Source organism: Aspergillus ibericus (assembly GCF_003184845.1).
Source record: "Aspergillus ibericus CBS 121593 unplaced genomic scaffold BO80scaffold_35, whole genome shotgun sequence".
NCBI lineage: Eukaryota > Fungi > Ascomycota > Eurotiomycetes > Eurotiales > Aspergillaceae > Aspergillus > Aspergillus ibericus.
Window position 1 is genome coordinate 312274 of NW_020292133.1, and position 16819 is coordinate 329092.

The 16819-nt window shown below is 56.6% G+C and overlaps 9 protein-coding genes across 9 annotated transcripts; 6 read left to right on the plus strand and 3 right to left on the minus strand.

The window, feature by feature from the left end:
- The first annotated feature begins 173 nt into the window (after positions 1 to 173).
- BO80DRAFT_158353 (uncharacterized protein) lies at positions 174 to 944 on the plus strand. The gene has a single exon (XM_025713843.1). The coding sequence runs from the start codon at positions 266 to 268 to the stop codon at positions 743 to 745; it is 480 nt and encodes a 159-aa protein (XP_025572881.1). The 5' UTR covers positions 174 to 265; the 3' UTR covers positions 746 to 944.
- Positions 945 to 959: 15 nt separating this feature from the next.
- Positions 960 to 1429, plus strand: BO80DRAFT_447430 (extracellular guanyl-specific ribonuclease RntA; the record flags this gene model as incomplete). Its single annotated transcript, XM_025721606.1, has 2 exons — positions 960 to 974; positions 1034 to 1429. The coding sequence occupies 2 exons, from the start codon at positions 960 to 962 to the stop codon at positions 1427 to 1429; spliced, it is 411 nt and encodes a 136-aa protein (XP_025572882.1).
- Positions 1430 to 1993: 564 nt separating this feature from the next.
- On the plus strand, positions 1994 to 4017 carry BO80DRAFT_495552 (fungal specific transcription factor domain-containing protein; the record flags this gene model as incomplete). Its single annotated transcript, XM_025723955.1, has 5 exons — positions 1994 to 2636; positions 2693 to 3071; positions 3126 to 3331; positions 3381 to 3418; positions 3480 to 4017. 5 exons carry the CDS (start codon positions 1994 to 1996, stop codon positions 3879 to 3881), a joined length of 1668 nt encoding a protein of 555 aa, XP_025572883.1. The 3' UTR covers positions 3882 to 4017.
- BO80DRAFT_495553 (PLP-dependent transferase) lies at positions 3971 to 5395 on the minus strand (the record flags this gene model as incomplete). Its single annotated transcript, XM_025723956.1, has 3 exons — positions 3971 to 4369; positions 4412 to 4825; positions 4940 to 5395. 3 exons carry the CDS (start codon positions 5393 to 5395, stop codon positions 3971 to 3973), a joined length of 1269 nt encoding a protein of 422 aa, XP_025572884.1.
- A 454-nt stretch (positions 5396 to 5849) lies between these two features.
- On the plus strand, positions 5850 to 6766 carry BO80DRAFT_479912 (DHS-like NAD/FAD-binding domain-containing protein; the record flags this gene model as incomplete). Its single annotated transcript, XM_025723323.1, has 1 exon — positions 5850 to 6766. A coding segment is annotated over one exon (681 nt), but the record flags the coding sequence as incomplete, so codon positions are not given.
- An 18-nt stretch (positions 6767 to 6784) lies between these two features.
- BO80DRAFT_427354 (uncharacterized protein) lies at positions 6785 to 8554 on the minus strand. Its single transcript, XM_025719986.1, has one exon. It carries the CDS (start codon positions 8335 to 8337, stop codon positions 7003 to 7005), a length of 1335 nt encoding a protein of 444 aa, XP_025572886.1. The 5' UTR covers positions 8338 to 8554; the 3' UTR covers positions 6785 to 7002.
- Positions 8555 to 10351: 1797 nt separating this feature from the next.
- On the plus strand, positions 10352 to 11472 carry BO80DRAFT_495555 (uncharacterized protein). Its single transcript, XM_025723957.1, has 2 exons — positions 10352 to 10462; positions 10522 to 11472. Exon 2 carries the CDS (start codon positions 10560 to 10562, stop codon positions 11313 to 11315), a length of 756 nt encoding a protein of 251 aa, XP_025572887.1. The 5' UTR covers positions 10352 to 10462; positions 10522 to 10559; the 3' UTR covers positions 11316 to 11472.
- Positions 11473 to 12328: 856 nt separating this feature from the next.
- Positions 12329 to 13815, plus strand: BO80DRAFT_479916 (aromatic alcohol reductase; the record flags this gene model as incomplete). The annotated part of the gene is made up of 3 exons (XM_025723324.1): positions 12329 to 12364; positions 12413 to 12663; positions 12728 to 13815. The coding sequence occupies 3 exons, from the start codon at positions 12329 to 12331 to the stop codon at positions 13344 to 13346; spliced, it is 906 nt and encodes a 301-aa protein (XP_025572888.1). The 3' UTR covers positions 13347 to 13815.
- BO80DRAFT_412501 (uncharacterized protein) lies at positions 13724 to 16749 on the minus strand (the record flags this gene model as incomplete). The annotated part of the gene is made up of 8 exons (XM_025718024.1): positions 15489 to 16749; positions 15294 to 15353; positions 15166 to 15225; positions 14694 to 15100; positions 14492 to 14623; positions 14226 to 14413; positions 13888 to 14148; positions 13724 to 13810 (listed from the first exon to the last, which is right to left on the minus strand). Exons 1-8 carry the CDS (start codon positions 16364 to 16366, stop codon positions 13724 to 13726), a joined length of 2073 nt encoding a protein of 690 aa, XP_025572889.1. The 5' UTR covers positions 16367 to 16749.
- Positions 16750 to 16819: the final 70 nt, after the last annotated feature.

Sequence of the window (16819 nt, forward strand, 5' to 3'; positions counted from 1 at the left end):
CGTGGTCTCCTGGGTGCGTGCTCCTTCCGGTCTTGTTGTGGCAGCTCATGGTCCGGAGTACTCCGGGTGGCTACGGTCCTGATTAGGGCAAGGTACAAGCGGATCATATGAACTTACCCAGGGCCAAGCTTTGGAGTTGCTCCGGAGAAGAGCTCCTGAACAGATCAACACCAGATGGTTCTGCGCATGGTAGGCGAACAGCGGAAAACACGATAACCAGTCCGACACCATCACTGAGACGGTGGATGACAGCAAGCCAGCCCAGATGCAAAGAAGATTACCATTGTCTTTACTGCCGTCATGCAAGCCAGTCCCAACTGTGAGACATGAGTCCCATGCTTTTCCTGGACAGAACGGATCATTGCACATACCCCCTCTCTGTCCCACGGGCGACTACCTTCCACAGGCAGATCCCAAACGGGCAGGGCCGAAGCTTCAGGAGCGCCATCCCTCATCCTTCTTCCTTCGCGGATGGCATAACCAACCCAGGTCAGCGGACTATTGGCTGGGAGGCTTTCTTCACCGGCTGTTGCTGCCTGAGGGAGAGTCGATCCGGCCACCTCCGTGCCCCAGTTATCGGCTGCCATTGGGAGATCCGCCGGAGTCCCTGACGAGTGGAGGCCGCCAAGGCGCCGTGGGTCTCGGGTGGGCTGCCTGGACGGGTGAAGATCGACGGACCCTGAGCCTCTGGGGGACACAACTGGAAGAACGTGCCAGGCACCAGCCTATCTTATCGGGCCCCTAGGGATGCAATGTAACCTCGGAAGTGCTGGTCGGCCGTGTTGCTGTTCTCCCCGTCTGCCGACAGATAGGAGGCCCCCGACGGGATGAAGACCGGACGAGGGAGACCTCCAAGGGATAAATAGGTTGTCCAGTCCAAGGGGGGTTGGAGGACCAGACACACACATACTCTCCAATCCTCTGCGAGCAGGCCAACAGTCAGCCCACCGACCGCCATCATGGTTCAGATCAAGGTACCCAACCCGTGGAAATCGCGCTGCTGGAGAGTGCGTAACAAACTGATCCCCGTCAGACCCTCCTGGCCCTGCTACCCCTCTTCGTCTCCGTCTCGGTGGCCTCCCCCTCCGCCCGGAAGAACGTCGAAAAGCGCGAGAGCTGTGACTACACCTGCGGCAGCACCTGCTACTGGGCCAGCGACGTGAGTGCCGCCCAGGCCGAGGGGTACTCGCTGTACCAATCGGGAGAGACCATCCACGACTACCCGCACGAGTACCACGACTATGAGGGCTTCGACTTCCCGGTGTCCGGCACCTACTACGAGTACCCGATTCTGAGCGACTTTGAGGTGTATGACGGGGGCTCGCCCGGCGCCGATCGGGTGATTTTCAACGGCAATGATGAATTGGCGGGTCTGATCACGCACACGGGCGCCAGTGGGGATGACTTTGTGGCCTGCACGTCTTCCTAGGGGCTCCGATAGGGGAGTGGTAGCGAAAATATGATCCGGATGGGAGAGTGAAGCCTTTCCACAGTAGAAGCATAGAAGCATAGAAGCATAGAGGCATAGAAGCCCGGACCACGCTGCGGCCAAGCTTTGCCTCGTTCCTTGGCCGAACACGCCGAGCATGCCGGTCCGATCCCACCCTTTCTTTTCTCCTCAGCGGCGCCCCTCACCCAGTCCTGCCCGGGACCACCCCGCCATCTGTCACGATGCCATCGCGACGCGCAGCATGCGAGGCCTGCCGGAGGGCCAAGCTAGCCTATGATCACAAACGGCCGGCCTGTACGCGTTGACAGAAGAGCAACCGAGCGGGCATCTGTATCTACCGCATTGCTCCCTTCAAACGGAAACGAGCCACCCGGCCACCGTCGCCAGGCACCCCCCAGTCGCAGTAGACTCCTCCATCACCCATAAATTGCAGAGTCTCTGGACTAATGCCCAGCAGCAATCCGTCGCCGGTCGCTCCGCCATCGTCGAGCGTGGCCCGACCTATTCCGTACCCGAATCCGGGTTATCTGGGCTCCTCGAGCCATGCCACCATTTTTAATCACATCTCCCAAGATTGCACCGCAACCCCCTGGGGCACAGGATGCTTCCGATATAGGAGTGGCATCGTTGCCGGGCCCTCCGATAACGGATGATGCGGCCCTCCGCCAAGGGGCCAATGCTCTGCGACTGCTCTTGAACGAATACCAAGTGACGGTGCTGAGAGACCTCGTCCTCTTCTGGCTCGCCAAGGGAGACAATCTAGCCCTCGCCGAACCGTTTGTCGAGGCCTGCACTGAAAGCGTGGTGCCCTTCTTCGCGGCCGTGTCCCAAGATGAGGACTGGCATGTGGGCTGCGCCAGGCTTCTGCTGCAGAATTCCTCCCAGCCCTTGAGGTTCAATGCCGATACCAGTGGCCCCGTGTGGGTGTCGCAATTTGTGGGTACCAACCTCCGATGGGAGGCCCTGGGGATCTTCTTCCTGGCTGTCAGTCGGGCCACCCTCGATGTTGCTGCCTTCCCGCAGCTCTATCTGACCCGCGAGGCAAACCGTACCCTCCGCACGCTATGTGGCACGCTCAGTGACCATGCCTTGGAGATCGTGTTGTCTCTGGATTGCCTGAATGATCTGCAACTGGTTTTGCAGTACGAAAATCTCATCATGCACTCGTTGGTGGATGGCGACCACAGTAAGCGCGTTGCCCGCGAATCCGCCGGGCCTCCGGAATGCTGACACCGGTTCTAGGCTATCATTCCTGGCGGAAGATTGGGGATGTCATCTCGTCCATCTTTCACCTGGGATATCACGACGATATTGATGCAAAACCCGACGCGCCCGACTTCCTCACCCAGTTACGGAAGACCGCGTTTGCCCGGATCTATTCCACCGACAAAAATCTGGCAAGCTTCCTGGGCCGACCCCCTCGCATGACGAAGCGATTTTCCACCTTGCAAATCCCCTCCAGCTTCCCAGACCCACAAGGAGACAGCACTGCATGGGACCCGAATGCTAAGGCGAGCTACAGGGCAGAGACACGATGGTCGGCCCTGTGCGCGTCGTTAAAGGAGGAGATTTCGGAACTGGCGCGGGATAAGAGTAATGAGATACCTGCAGAGCGAATTGGGTATCGTACCACACACCCCTCATACACGGAACTGAGTAGTACATACTTGGACAGTGCAATCAAGGACCAGGCAGAAGCACACTGGCAAGCCCTGCCCCCTCAATTCCAAATAGAGGGCAGCCTCGCAACTCATGACCAACTTTCGTCCTTTGAGAGAGACTTTCTGATCAGCACTCGACTCAACCATCTCCATGTCCTCTTCCTCCTTCAACCCCTGGCACTCACCACCCCGTCTGAGCCTGACTCCTCAATTCATGATAGTGGCGGGAGAAATGCTCGCCCTGGTGGTGGAGGCGATTGTTAATCGAGAGCAATTGATTAACTCTGGAACCGGTCTGCTCTGGAAGGTGATTGATGCAAAATGGTCAAGACTAGATGAGAGAAGGAGAGCTCTAACACTGTCTCCAGATTGTTCATTATGGTCTCCCGGCGGCTGGGATGCTACTGCTGGCAATGCTTAAGCAACGACATGCGCCCATGCCGACGGGATTGTCCCGAGCGAAGGTGCTGCAGGAGTTGAGCGTCTTTGTGGTGGAAATCCAGAAAGGAATGATTGTGAAACGCGGCGATCCAATCTATGTTCTGCTATCCCAGGCCACTCACACGATCCAGAGGGTGCTTGAGTCATTCCACCTGGGGCGGACCGAGGCCGGGTGGGAGGCAGGCGATGCCAACACACATCTAGCGGACGACTGGGGGGTTACACTGGGACCAGATGTATGGGACTTTGAAACCGGGTTCTGGGACAGCTTGGTCGACCATCCCTCTCCTGCTACCCTGGAACCCCATTTCACTCGCTCACAGACCTAAGCTCTCGATTCAAACTCCTTCTTCACAGCATCCGCAAAGGTCCTCACCCCGTCCTCGAGATCCTCTCGGGCTGCGGCCGCATAGGTCATTCAGAAATGTAGGGCTTGGTGGAGCGCGCTGTTGCAGCCAAACAAGGAGTCTGGTGTGACCTGTACACCGTTGAAGAACGCCGTTAATAAAATATTGCTTTCGATTTCTACAATCTGACACTGGTGATCTTTCTGGGCTATCGAGGCCTGAAATCGGGGATGCTTCTGCCAGTCGAGACAGATCCAGAGAAACATGCCGTACACTGGCTCTACCCACGAACAGATCTCTTTCGGCAAGTAACGGTTGCACGCATCCAGAAGGATGTCTCGACGGAAACGGTATTCGAGCGACAGGCTGTCCAGCCAGTCGAGAAAGCCTTGATGACCCCAGCACTCATCGAGGAGCTTCCATGTCATCCACTGGGAGGGACCGGTGACGGACACCGTGCTGACCTCCTGCTAGGCCAGAAACTTGTCGATGATGGGGGCACTCGCGGTGACCCAACCCACGCGCAGCCCCGGGGCCAGGATCTTGGACGTGGAGTCCAATCGCACCACGCGCCCCGACTTATCAAGGGATACGTATGACGGAACGCGGGCGTTTCGGTCGGATTCCTCTCCGCGAGTCCCCGCTCGAAGGAAGTAATACGGATCGTCTTCGATGACAAGGAGGTCATGCTCCTCGGCGACCTGGTAAATTTCCCGCCTTCGCGCGAGGGACTGTGTCGTGCCCGTGGGATTTTGGCCCGACGGAATCATGTAGTGGAGTCTCGGCTTCAGGCCTCGTGCGAGATCCCATGTATCTAAAAGGCGGGCTAAGTCGTCCGCCCGTGCGCCTTCCCTGTCCATCTGGATGCCGTGGACGTGAAGGTCCAGTTGACGGGCGCCTTCCAGAGCGCCCGGGTACGTGTATTCCTCCATCAGGATATTGTCCCCTCGGTTGCAGAAGATGCGATAGGCGAATTTCAAGGCAGAAGTAGCCCCCGTTGTGAGGCACGTACCTCAATCGGAGTAAGGAGGATCATGAACCATTTCTATATGCTCGGTGATGAACCGGAGGAGATGTGGCGACCCGGAAGCGCCGCCATAATTCAGCACCAGAGACAGGTTGTAGTCGACGCCTTCTTTCGAAGCAGTCTGCATGTGCGGTGCGTCTCCAGGACTCTCATCCGGGAGACTCTGTAGGGCTGGTCGCATCCCCTCAAAGGCGAGATCGTTCCATGGATAATAGTTTGCGGTTGGTCTGCCCGCTCCTAGGGGGATGACCTTTCGCGCGCTGACCACGCTGGCCGACTTCTTCATCGCAGAGCCGCGGAATCCAGCACTCTCCATGCTAAAATGGTGGTCCATTGGCCTAGCTCTGGGCTTTCCCAGTGTATGGGGTGATTTGAAGGCATCCGCAGAGACATTCGCGGCGACTGAGAGGTTTAACGGTGCCGAGCCAGCGCGAAGAGTCTGGACATCAGCCGGCGAGAGGGGGGCCATGACGGTTGAAGGGGAGGTGGAGGGATGTGGTGGGAAGAAGGACGGCTGGAAAGAGAGAAGCAGCAATGGAAACCGGGCTTTATATGCTCATTAGATGGGATGTCACTCCCCCAGGCCTCTTCTCTGAATCCCCGGGGAAATCGTCGGCGTAATCAGAGACGTAGGATCACTCCGGATTGACCGATCCCTCGACCCCAGAAGGACAGGATGCTCGGAGTGATCGGATCGGAGTGAAGGTGGAGCGCAGAGAGAAGCGCCCTCAGAGGGGATTTACTACAAATAGGCAACCATAACCTCATGCAATCATGGATCTGGTGCCTGGCTCAACGACAAAGCATAATTTTGTGGCCTGTTTCTCTGGTAGACGGCCCCCCATCATGACGCATACGGATCAGTCTCCGGCGACTATCAAACTCGCGGACTATCTCTTCACAAGACTCCATCAGCTGGGAATCTGGTCCATTTTCGGCGTTCCTGGGGACTACAATCTGCGGTTGCTCGACTTTGTGCCACCGGCCGGGCTGCACGGAAGAGAATACATCATACCCTCGCGGACGGCGACTACCGCCACTTCGCGACCATGGCATCGCATGTCACCAAGGCCCAAACCAACCTCATGGATCCGATTAGGGTCCCAGAGCAGATTGACTGGGCACTTGAGCAAGCCGTCATCCACAGTCAGCCCGTCTATATCGAGCTGCCGGAGGACATGGTGGACGCTGCTGTTCTCGCCTCTCGATTGAGCACACCCATTTTGATTCCAGACGGCTCGCCATCTCCCCATGAGCCGCTGCGAGAAGTTCTGGAGCGCATATATGATGCCCGACAGCCATTGATCTTGGTGGATGGAGAATGCCGACCTCTGCGCATCCTGGACGAAGTTGATGCGCTGGTCAAGATTACGGGTTGGCCAACCTGGACCACCCTTTTTGGAAAGGGGCTCATCAATGAAGAACCGCCAAATGTTTATGGGCACTACAATGGCTCGTGGGGCAGCCAGGAATGGCAGGCCTACTTCGAGTTGGCGGATCTGATCATTGCCCTGGGACCCCATTACACCGACACGAATAGTTATGACTTCACGACGATCCCGCGAGAAGAGGCCTCTATTTCGCTCTCCAAGTCCACGGTCTAGATAGGCTCCCAGTGCTATCGCAATATCTCCAACGGCTTTTTGTTGAGACTGCTAAGGAGCCTGGACAAGGATCGCGTGACACAAGTAGAAGGTCCTCCTAGAAGGGCTGCGACGAACATCCGCGAAGGGATAGATTATGACGGAGGTTTAGTTCAGAAGACCTTCTATGCTTTCGTGAACAAGATCTTTCGACCCAACGACCTGATCCTCACCGAAACTGGCACTGCAGGATGATCGAATTGCAAAGGGACGTGGGTTGCGAGTGGTGGAGGTGTTTATGGGACAGGAAGATGTGGACGGAGCCTGGCTGAATCTGATGGAGACTCCGATGGCAGGAGAACAGCCCTAGCATAGATTTCTCTACAATGATCGCCCCTCTCACTACATTACCTACATTTCATGATTCATTCGTGCCGTGATTGCCCTTCTGGCCTAGGGTGAATAGCCTGGGTGATGCGCCGATCCGATCAGACTATTGCTTGGACGGCGTCACTCGTACTGGGACCTGGGCATCCTCCTGCAGCCCCTCCCAGCGACTTTTATACACCCGACCCTCCTTCATCACCCCGAGGAGACATTCTTCGGGACGATCGAAGATGGTGACATCGTCCAGCGGGTTCTTACTGAGAATCAGGATGTCCGCCCAAAATCCTGCCTTTACTTGCCCGATGCGTCCTGCGTGACCCATCATCTGGGCGGGATTGATGGTGGCGCTCTGCAGCACGGCCAGCGGACTGAGAACCCGAGCCCTGAGGGCAAACTCCCCCGTTTGGGCCAACCCCAGCGGACCCAGGAGGTCGCTGCCATAGCAGATAGTCACTCCCGCATCGGCCGCGATCTTCAGGCCGTGCAAGCCGGCCACCAGCACTTCGGAGTTCTTGGCCTGTGCATCAGCCGACAGGTAGCCTCGCCACCGAGCGGAATCCATCTCGGCATAGGTGATCAGGGTCGGGGTCAAGTAGATCCCCCGGTCGGCCATGATGCGCGCGACCTCCGCGCTGATGAAGTTGCCGTGCTCGATCCCCTGGACGCCATTGTCGATGCAATGCCGAATGGCCTTGGGGGTATACGCATGGGCGGTGACATAGGTGCCGGCATTCTCAGCGCATTCGACGATGGCCTGGATTTCTGACCGGGTGAACTGCAGCTGGTCCAACCGGTCCGTCGGGGTGGAGACGCCGCCGGAGCCCATGATCTTGATGAAATCCGCCCCGGACCGAATTTCCTCGCGCACGGCCGTCATGCACTCGGGCACCCCATTGCAGATGCGCCCCAGGCCGTTGGTATGTCCTCCGCAGCATGGTACGTGGTCGTGGGCGCTGCGAATATCGCCGTGGCCGCCCGCCTGCGACAGGGCGTGGCCGGCGATGAACAGGCGGGGACCGGGAAATACGCCGTCTTCGATGGCCTGTTTCAAGGCCAGTTGGGCGCCTCCGCAGTCTCGCACACTGGTGAACCCGCGGTGGAGCATCTGGATGGCGACGTACGGCTGTCGCAGGAGGGAGACATCGTTGAAATTCCCAAAGGCCATGGACAGATCCGGGAACCCGGGCACGGCGACGAAGTGGACGTGGGCGTCAAACAATCCGGGGCAGATGTATTTGCCCTCGCAATTCACCGTCACGCAGTTGGGCGGCAGCTCGTCGGGCGGAGACGATGACACCGACGCGATCTTCCCCGCGCGGACCACCACCTGGTGGTTCTCCAGGACGGTCCCGGTCTCAACATCCACAATGGAGGCGTGGGCGAGGAGATACGACTGCGGGGGTGGACGGAGCCAGGGTTTGATATCGGATGCGGAGGCCATGTTGTAGTTGGGGGAAACGGAGACCGGAGTAAGGAGGGAAGAGAAGTGGAGAGAGGATTCGAAGCATCGGCAGAAGGCGGGGTTGACCAGTCCTGACCCACCCGCCAATCAGCCAGCTACACTATCTTGAACTCTCTTTTACTTAATCAATATCACCAGTGCCCTGGATCACCCTGTTATGTGTCTTCCTATATCAGAGAATACAGCAGACCCTAGGGAGACCCTATTAGCAGCAGTCATACACCATGGTAGAATAAACGGAGAATGCTTCTTCGGACCGTACTAGCACTATATTAAGTCTTACTTTCGTCCTGCTTTAGAATTAGGGAACCAGCCATGTGGCTACAAGACATGCCCATACTGGGGACCAGAGGAGACGGATCTTCAGCTGAACGGAGCCTGAGCCTGAGCCTGGCCAGTACGCTTGTGGTCCGGGGTGGGAGAGGAGAGACGATGCGCACATCTTTGAAGTGGCTACATAGGACCGTCTGCGGCGGTTACCGGGGAATTTATTATTATCATGATAAATCCTAATAAACCCTAAACCCTAAACCTAATAATACTGGCACAGCGATGATCTTTCTCAGCTATAATTGAACCGGCATTTTCTTATTGGGCTGCGCTTTCCCTGTGTGTGAGCAATGGTGTGGCGTCCCGGTGGAGGGCTACGCCTCTGCAGCACAGGGAACAGCAGGCTACATGTTTGGGACCCCTGCGCCGGAGAGGGGCTCCTGCACTGCGCCCTCACATTCGGTAGCCCTCTAATGCGGAGGTTCCCTGAGATCAAGGGGGTGCGGCTCATTGCAAATGGTCGGAAGCCGTCATTCCGGATCCACAAAGGGTAGATACCAAGCAGCATTTCACGCGGCGCAGGGAAGATAGGGTGGTGAAGTCCCTGCGTGTTGAGATTGCTGTCTATGTGAAGGCCCGGCCATTTGACCCCTGGGATGCGGACGAGAGCTGGCATCTAGGCAGCAGGAAATCAGGCATTCAAGAGGATAGGGTGGGGTGGACCGAGTGGAGTCCTTGCGCTGCAGGATTGGTAACAAGCACCATGAGGCTGAACATGAGTCGGGCCTCCAAGCGCCAACTTGAATGACCTGAGATCCCATATGACGCTTGGCTCGCCCTTAGTGAAGAAGATTAGCGTAGTCAAGACTGATTGCCACGTGAAAATGTGTGCATCCAAGCCATACTAGTGTGGTGGTTAAGTGGAGGTGTCCACGTCAGCTCAACGAACGCTAATTTAGTTCCCAAGCCGGGATCACTAAGATCATTGCACACCCTGGGGGCGCGCAGAGCAGGCAGATTCGGCGGCCTGGCGGGTTCCGGGTGGCATCGAGGCAACTCAGAAACCCTGCTCACGACCCTGTCATTGCCTTTCTCGTCACCCCGGACCTGCTTGTTCGGGGGCTGTTCAGTGACGCCTGAAGAAGGGATAGATCCACTCGGCCGAAAGATGTCAACCAGCATGTCCACGGCCAGGCTGCTCAGGAGATCCCACCCAGGATAGCCTCGGACGGGGCCGCCGTGGATAAGCAACGTTTCTTCAGCCTCACGCTAAGCTCGCTGGCCTCCTGGGCACCGCTTAGTCAGGGCCCCTCTTGCCGGCAGGGGTTTAGGCCCTGGCCCATTGAATGCTTCGTACGAAAGGCGACTCGGACTGATTCGAGTCGGAGAAAATTGGCCAGGCATACCAGCATCACACGATCCATCAGTTTGCGAGAAAGATGGGAACCTTTCCCGTTATCCTCGTCAAGCTCAGTTAACACAGCAATCAGTGAGCACCGACTCCGTAATCGGATCAAGAGAGGTTGGTGACGAGATATCACCACGATGAAATGAACAATGCCATAATAGTTTCGTCGCATATCATCGAGGCGGGACTGTGTGCCCCGTAGATACGAGACAGCTTTGCAGAAGTGGGCTAGCCCATCAATAGTACTGCTTCCTGCAGCCCCCCTCTCCCAAATCCTGCCATCTGGATGGCACCACTCCTCAGCGCACCAGAATTGCAAGCATGCGACCAGACAAAAGAGACAGGAACATAAATACCGCGATGGTCTCGCCTGCTTTCAACAACAGAACACTCCATCCTGGTCTGTCATTGAATCACCCGCTGCGAGTTCGTGTTCCCCATCTTCCAAAATATATATCCCGTCCGAAGCTCATGTTTTCAAACAGATTCAGCTTCCGAGGGCCTTACGAGCAGCAACATTATCATGCGTGCTCAACTCTTGACAGCATTGCTCGCGGGTGCCACCGCATGGATACATGGTGCCGTAGCGCAGAATATCACGGTCTACGGCCCGGGAGAACTGAGCACCGACGTCGCCGCCAGCTTTCTGGACTGCCTGAACACTACCGGCACCGACTACCGGCTCCTTGTCGATGACGGCTGGACGGTTGTGCTTCCCGTCGGCAACCGGACGATCGAACTCGAAGGTGTGGATGGGCCACTCTACAACTGCCTGACGATGCCGGACATAATGTCCGGGATGCAGGTGGCAGCCGAAGACACCACCGAGTACGATGTGGCCCACCATAGCAGCATCCAGGCCGGTGCGGCCTCCTACGCTTGGCTCGTCGACCGGGGCGCGCAGGGCAAACAGGTGATAGGAAGCCGGGCGGCTCCCACCACCAGCAGCTCGGAGGATGGGCTGGCGCGGCGGGCAGACGGCCTGGATAAACGGACGCACTATCACTACTACGCCTACCTCTCGGACTACTCCTCCTGCACCAGTGAGGATCTGTATGTCCGGTTCGGAAGCACCTGCTACAACCACGCGTCCGCCTATGCCAGTGTGCAATTCGAAAACGCCTTCTCCGCCAAGATCTTGACCATGAAGATCTGGCCGCACCATAGCTGCTCCAAGGGGAACGTGAGAAAGTTCACCGTGGGGCCCCTCTCCTTGAGCAGCTGCCATACGAGGACGACCTATTCTTACCACGGTCACTATGCCACCTGCAGCTGCTAGACGGTCTGCAGGAATGGTGGCTGGCATTCAGTAAGGGAGGCTTCCGGGTCTCAAGGCATGTTGCGAGAATAGTCGCAAAGACTTTTGTCTGTACCTAGACAGTATCTCTGCTAGTTGCTCTAAGCACATGTAATCATGATTAGCCTCTTCTTTGTTTTCAATCGACCACCTCTCTCATTAGCAATCGATATATGACGATTTTAGTACCGGTCTTCCGCTCCATGTCTATTCTGAGCAACAGAGAGCCACCGTGAATAGTATTTATTTCCCGTGAAAAGGATTGTACGCTTCTCCCCTTGTTCGTATGTGATATATACCCCACATGCTGTCTTATTCTGATTCCACCGAACAATAAACATTACCGTGGGGCTCGCTTCACCCTCGGAATCACATTCTTGCCATCTAACTTAATAACGAAAATCGGTTGTCGGATGTTGGTAGTCTCAGCATGATGGCCTTGGTCATGTGTCTTCAACAAGCTTCCACGCGGATATGTTATGTCAGTTCTTCCTGGATGTAACAATGCGGACCATTGGCTAGCCACACCCGTGAGGTGTAAAAAGACAGAAATCCCTATGTAATTAGTAAGTTGGCACTAATGAGAGCAATGCTCGAGGGATGGTACTGCAAAAATATGGTAATCTGCACCAATTGACACTTACTGCATGTTCTAATGCACGTGGAATGAGCAAGTCTTGAGTTTCAGATTCGCATCGCTTATCCAATCGAGTGTCAGATGGAAAGCCCATGGGATGCACGGAGATAAGCGGCTTTCCGTATCGGGGATCACTTCGGAGTCCGGTGGTGCCCATGCGCAACCCTGCGACGTCGGTTTCCGAGAAGATTCGGAGATATCTGGGATGGTGATCTTTTCTCGATGTCCGAGCAAGTCCGCGCAAGGGCCCATCTATTCAAAGGGTTTAAATATGAACAGGTTTCTGTAGGGACCATGAATTATTTCTTAAGAGCATCTATCTATTGCACGCAATACGGTCAGGGGCCTCATCGAACCGATGGCTCGCACGATCAAAAACGTGGCTCTTGCCGGGGTAAGGGTACAATGAAGCATTCTCTTGCCCCAACTAACAAGCCCCTAGGCTGGTGGAAATGTCGGTGCTCGGGTTCTGAGTGCATTACTCGCCCTTGACTTCAATGTGACAGTGCTTACTCGCAGTTCCAAATCCTTCCCGGGCAGTGTTAGTGTGAAAGTGGTCAACTTCACCTCGGCGGAGTCACTATCTGCTGCAGTCGCTGGACAGGATGCGGTCATCGATGCTACTTTCTCGCCTGATGAGGAAGCACCAATCCGGTTGATTGACGCGGCGGCCGAGAATGGGGTTTATCGATTGTACGTGAGCCCGTCCCTTATGGCCGGTTGTTTGGGGCTAAATCCCATCTCCACCCGGGACTAGTATCACCAGCGATTTTGGACTTGACCCTGACCTCCCGGGGGTTCATGACATGCCTGTTTTCGCCCGCAAAAAAGCTTCCTATGAAGCGGTGAAGAGACACGCGGCCGAGAACCGCTTGACATACACCCTGATAGCTTGTGGAGCGTTCCTCGACCGGGCCCTCTCCTCCGGCTTTGCCGGTCTGAATCTGGAAGAAAAGACCGCCTTTCTTTTTGGGGATGGAAACAACATTGTTCCATGGACCACCTTGGATGATGTTGGCAGGGCCACTGCGAGGGTGCTTTTGTGTCCTCAAGAGACCGCAAACCGTCCTGTCTATGTACATTCGGTGTTCATGTCGCAGGTTCAACTCCTTGGCGCAGCGAAGGAGATTCTGGGAGACGAGGGGTGGCAAGCGACTCAGCATGACATGGCGCCTCTATTGAGAAATGCGCTGGCAGATCTCAAGGCCGGCAAGATTAGCGCCTCAACCGCTAAGGTTCAAATCCAGTACTGCCTAGCCACGAGAGCGCTGGCTCACCCCTGGGAAAGAGATGACAATTCCCTCTTAGGTCTGGAAGAGTGGGACATGAACCAGGTGAAAGCCCTGATTCAGGAACTCGTCCCTCAATCCATCTGAGTCTTACTGCCTGGGCGGCCTAGACGGAGCCGCTTGCTGTCACCTGCTCCAGTTCATCGAGCAGACCACCAACCTCCTTTCTCTGCGAACCATCGGGTACCGATGGAATAGGTGGTCTGCATCCCTTGTGTGATACCAGTTGCTGCCACTGTGGACGAAATCTCAGCGTGGAGGGTATAAATCCGGTCGAGGAGCAGGGCCAGCATGGATTAGGATTGTATGTTGGGGGATCTAGGAAATGAGCATGTATTGCAGGAATACGTTGAGAACAGAGCGCGCATCATGCTGCCACAGAACCGGTCGATATCTAAACTACTCGCTATTTCTACCGGAGGGCCCTAGTTGTGTATTGCGACTGCGCTGGATCCCTTTCCTGCTCAGCTTGATGGTGCATCGACGCAGACGTAGTAACCAAGCCACAAGGACTCGCAGCCTGTCCCAACATATGGATTCCACTCGTTAAACTGGTCCAAATCAGTCACTGGGATCATAATTCGTTGCCAAGTCTTTCTTCCTGGAGGAAAGGGATGGAAGTACGCACCTCTGCTGCGGTGATATCATACTGCGCTTCGATGGTCTCACAGTCATCCCCGTCGACGACGAGGTGATACTCGGTGCAGTCGGCCACGGTGCTCGGTTCCACAGCCGGGACCGATGATGTGACTGTCGACGTCGCCGTTGACGTTGAAGTAGCAGCGGGCGTGGCGGACGAGGTTGTGGTGTAGGGAGCATCGACACAGACCAGGTAACCGAGCCAGAGGGACTCACACGTCGCTCCGACCGTCGGATTCCAGGCCAGGAACTAGCACCATGGTCAGTCTACCATGTAATCGCATGAGTGCCATTTAGGCGAGGGGAGTCCAATCTAAGTCTGCGTACCTCAGCAGCCGTAATATCGTACTCTGCCTCAATGCTGACGCAGTTGTCACCCTCGACTACCTTGTGATACTTGGTGCATTGGGGGTCAGTGCTGGGCTCGAGGGTCCCCGAGAGCGTCGTGGTGGTCGCCGTGCCCGTTTGCGAGGATGCCGACGTGCTGCTCGTCGTCCCGATACAAACCGCGTAACCTGTGCGAGTGGGTGAGCTACGGGGTGACTCGGGGTAGGAGAACGTAGAGGAGAGACCAGCGGGAGGGGGGCACCAACCAGCGTCGAGGTCTGCGCAGCTCGAGCCGACCGCCGGGTTCCAGCTGTAGAATTGAGTGAGGGTAAAGTTGCCAAATGCCGCTACGATGCTGGCGCAGGTATCATTCTTCTGGACGACATAGTATGCATCGCCTACAGCTGTCAGCCATGAACGTGGCAACCCCCCCCCCCAGTTAGCTGCGGGATGCCGGGAACCACTTACAGTTCGCCGCGATGCCCGTCTGTTCGGGAGCCGTCGAGGCGGAGGTGGAGGACCCGGTGGCAGTGGTGCCCGACACAGTGTAGTACGCCGGGGAACACGTCGCGGGGAGCACCGTCGACGCGGGCATGGTGGCATTTGCAGGTGGGTCACAGTATTCGTCCAGGAGATCCTCGCAACTCTCCGGGAGATCGGAGATGGTCCACCCGTTGGAGTAGTCATCTTCCGTAATGGGGCAGTATTGGGTCAGGTTCACAAAGAGCGGGACCAGGGTCTCGTTCCAGGTGACATTTTGGACCGCCGGAATGATGGTGGTGACGGGCCATGCAATGGCTGAGGTGTTGAAGACGGGGAAGGTGGACGGCTGGGCGGGCAGCGTGGTGAAGGCCGTGGGTGGGATGACCCAGCTCCTATAGGCGCAGTCTCAGAAAGGTTCCACCCCAGGATGAATCGAGGGGAGAGATGGTGCACCTACACGTTCCAGCTTGTTGTGATGTTGGTGCTGGGGGTGACCCAGCTGGACGTGCCTGGGGGGCTGCTCAGACCACGTCAGTTAGCGGTATCCCCCTTTTTCGGAGGATGGGAGAGAAAGCCGGGACTCACGAGATGCAGATGAACTCTCCTACCATGCTGTCGAGGTTACCGCAGTCTGTCCAGAGTGTTCTGAAAGAGAGAGACGAGTGTCAACAACAGCCATGATCACCGCCAGTGGTGTTGGACGCTTTCCCAACCCAGATGAGACAAAGATAGAATAGTAAACTACAACAGGGAGTCAGGGGAGGAAGGAGGATGACTGACGGATTCCACGAAGTCAGCTGGACTCGGTAAAAGGTTTGGTTCTGTAGGATAGAAGCGCAGGTGTCGTTGGCCTGGACCTGGTATAGGGCACACTCCGCGCCCAGGCAGACCTGCTGACCGACCTGAACCGAGCAGTTGAGCGTGCTCAGGTTGTTGTCGATGACGAAACGAGCCGTGGAGATGGAGTGGGCCGTGGCGATGGACTGGCAGGTGTCCCCGGACTCGACGGTGTAATAACTGGAGCATGTCGCGGTGGCCATGGCCGAGACGGTGGCCGTCGCCGAAGGGACCACAGTCGCGACGGCTGTGTCGGTGAAAGGATAATTGGATGCCGCTACCCCGCAGGAGGATAACAGCGACGAGTACGTGTCCGGGCTGTAGCGCACCTGGCCGTATGGCGAGTCCAACATGGCGGCTTCGTACTGGTACATGCACGGCGAACAGGCCGAGACATTGCCTGCCACCACCGCTGGCAAGCAGTAGGTAGACTGGCTGGTAATGCAGGCGGCCTCCAAGGCCCAGACGAGGGGATCGACGAAGTTTTGCACCGTCTGTGAGACATTGCCGGGGAAGGTATAGGTGGTATTGCCACAGGCCGCGTCGACATCAGCCTGGAAGGACAGCAGCGAGTTGGTGCAGTTGGTCGAGCACACATCATCGAGAGCGGCCACGCTGACATACCCACCCCCGGCAATGTACGAGGCCGAGAAAAGCTGGTCACAGGAGATGTTGACGGCCAAGGCATTTCCACAGGCCGCCGGCAGACTCGTTGGGGCGGTATCAAACAATTGATATCCTTGACTGAGAGGAGTGAGGGCAGCCAAACTGAGTAGCGCCATAGCTCTCGCGTGGAAATGCTGCCACGGTGTGGGCATCATGAAACAACAAAGAAAGACTGACTTGGAGGAGGGAGAAGTAGCGAGAGCGCGTCAGATCCGTTGTGATAGCGTGAAAGAAGGAGCAACGTGTGAAAGAGTGTGGTCCCACCGTCCTCTGCGATGGATGCCTTGGTTGTTATGATTCTGAGCCCCCTTGGAGCCAGGGACCGAACGGCACAACTCCGGCCTACTCGCTGGGAAGTAGATGGGTCGACCCATGGGCGGACAAACGAGTTCGCTTGTAGCCGACAATCGTATCCTATGGCATTGCATTGCAGGGTCTACCACCTAACCACCTGGTAATTTGCCCCCATGCTGTATCGGATTTAGGCCTCGGCTACAGGGTAGCTCGGAGCATGCGCCGTGTTGCAAGACGGGGATAGGGCAGCCACCAGGCCATGGGGCGGTGCCTACATTACTAGCACCGTACATGGTGGTCTGTATATATCTCCT

Excerpts from the sequence above, each read along its gene's own strand:
- BO80DRAFT_158353 (XM_025713843.1), top strand. The coding sequence starts at position 266 with ATGCAAAGAAGATTACCATTGTCTTTACTGCCGTCATGCAAGCCAGTC.
- BO80DRAFT_427354 (XM_025719986.1), bottom strand. The coding sequence starts at position 8,337 with ATGGCCTCCGCATCCGATATCAAACCCTGGCTCCGTCCACCCCCGCAG.
- BO80DRAFT_495555 (XM_025723957.1), top strand. The coding sequence starts at position 10,560 with ATGCGTGCTCAACTCTTGACAGCATTGCTCGCGGGTGCCACCGCATGG.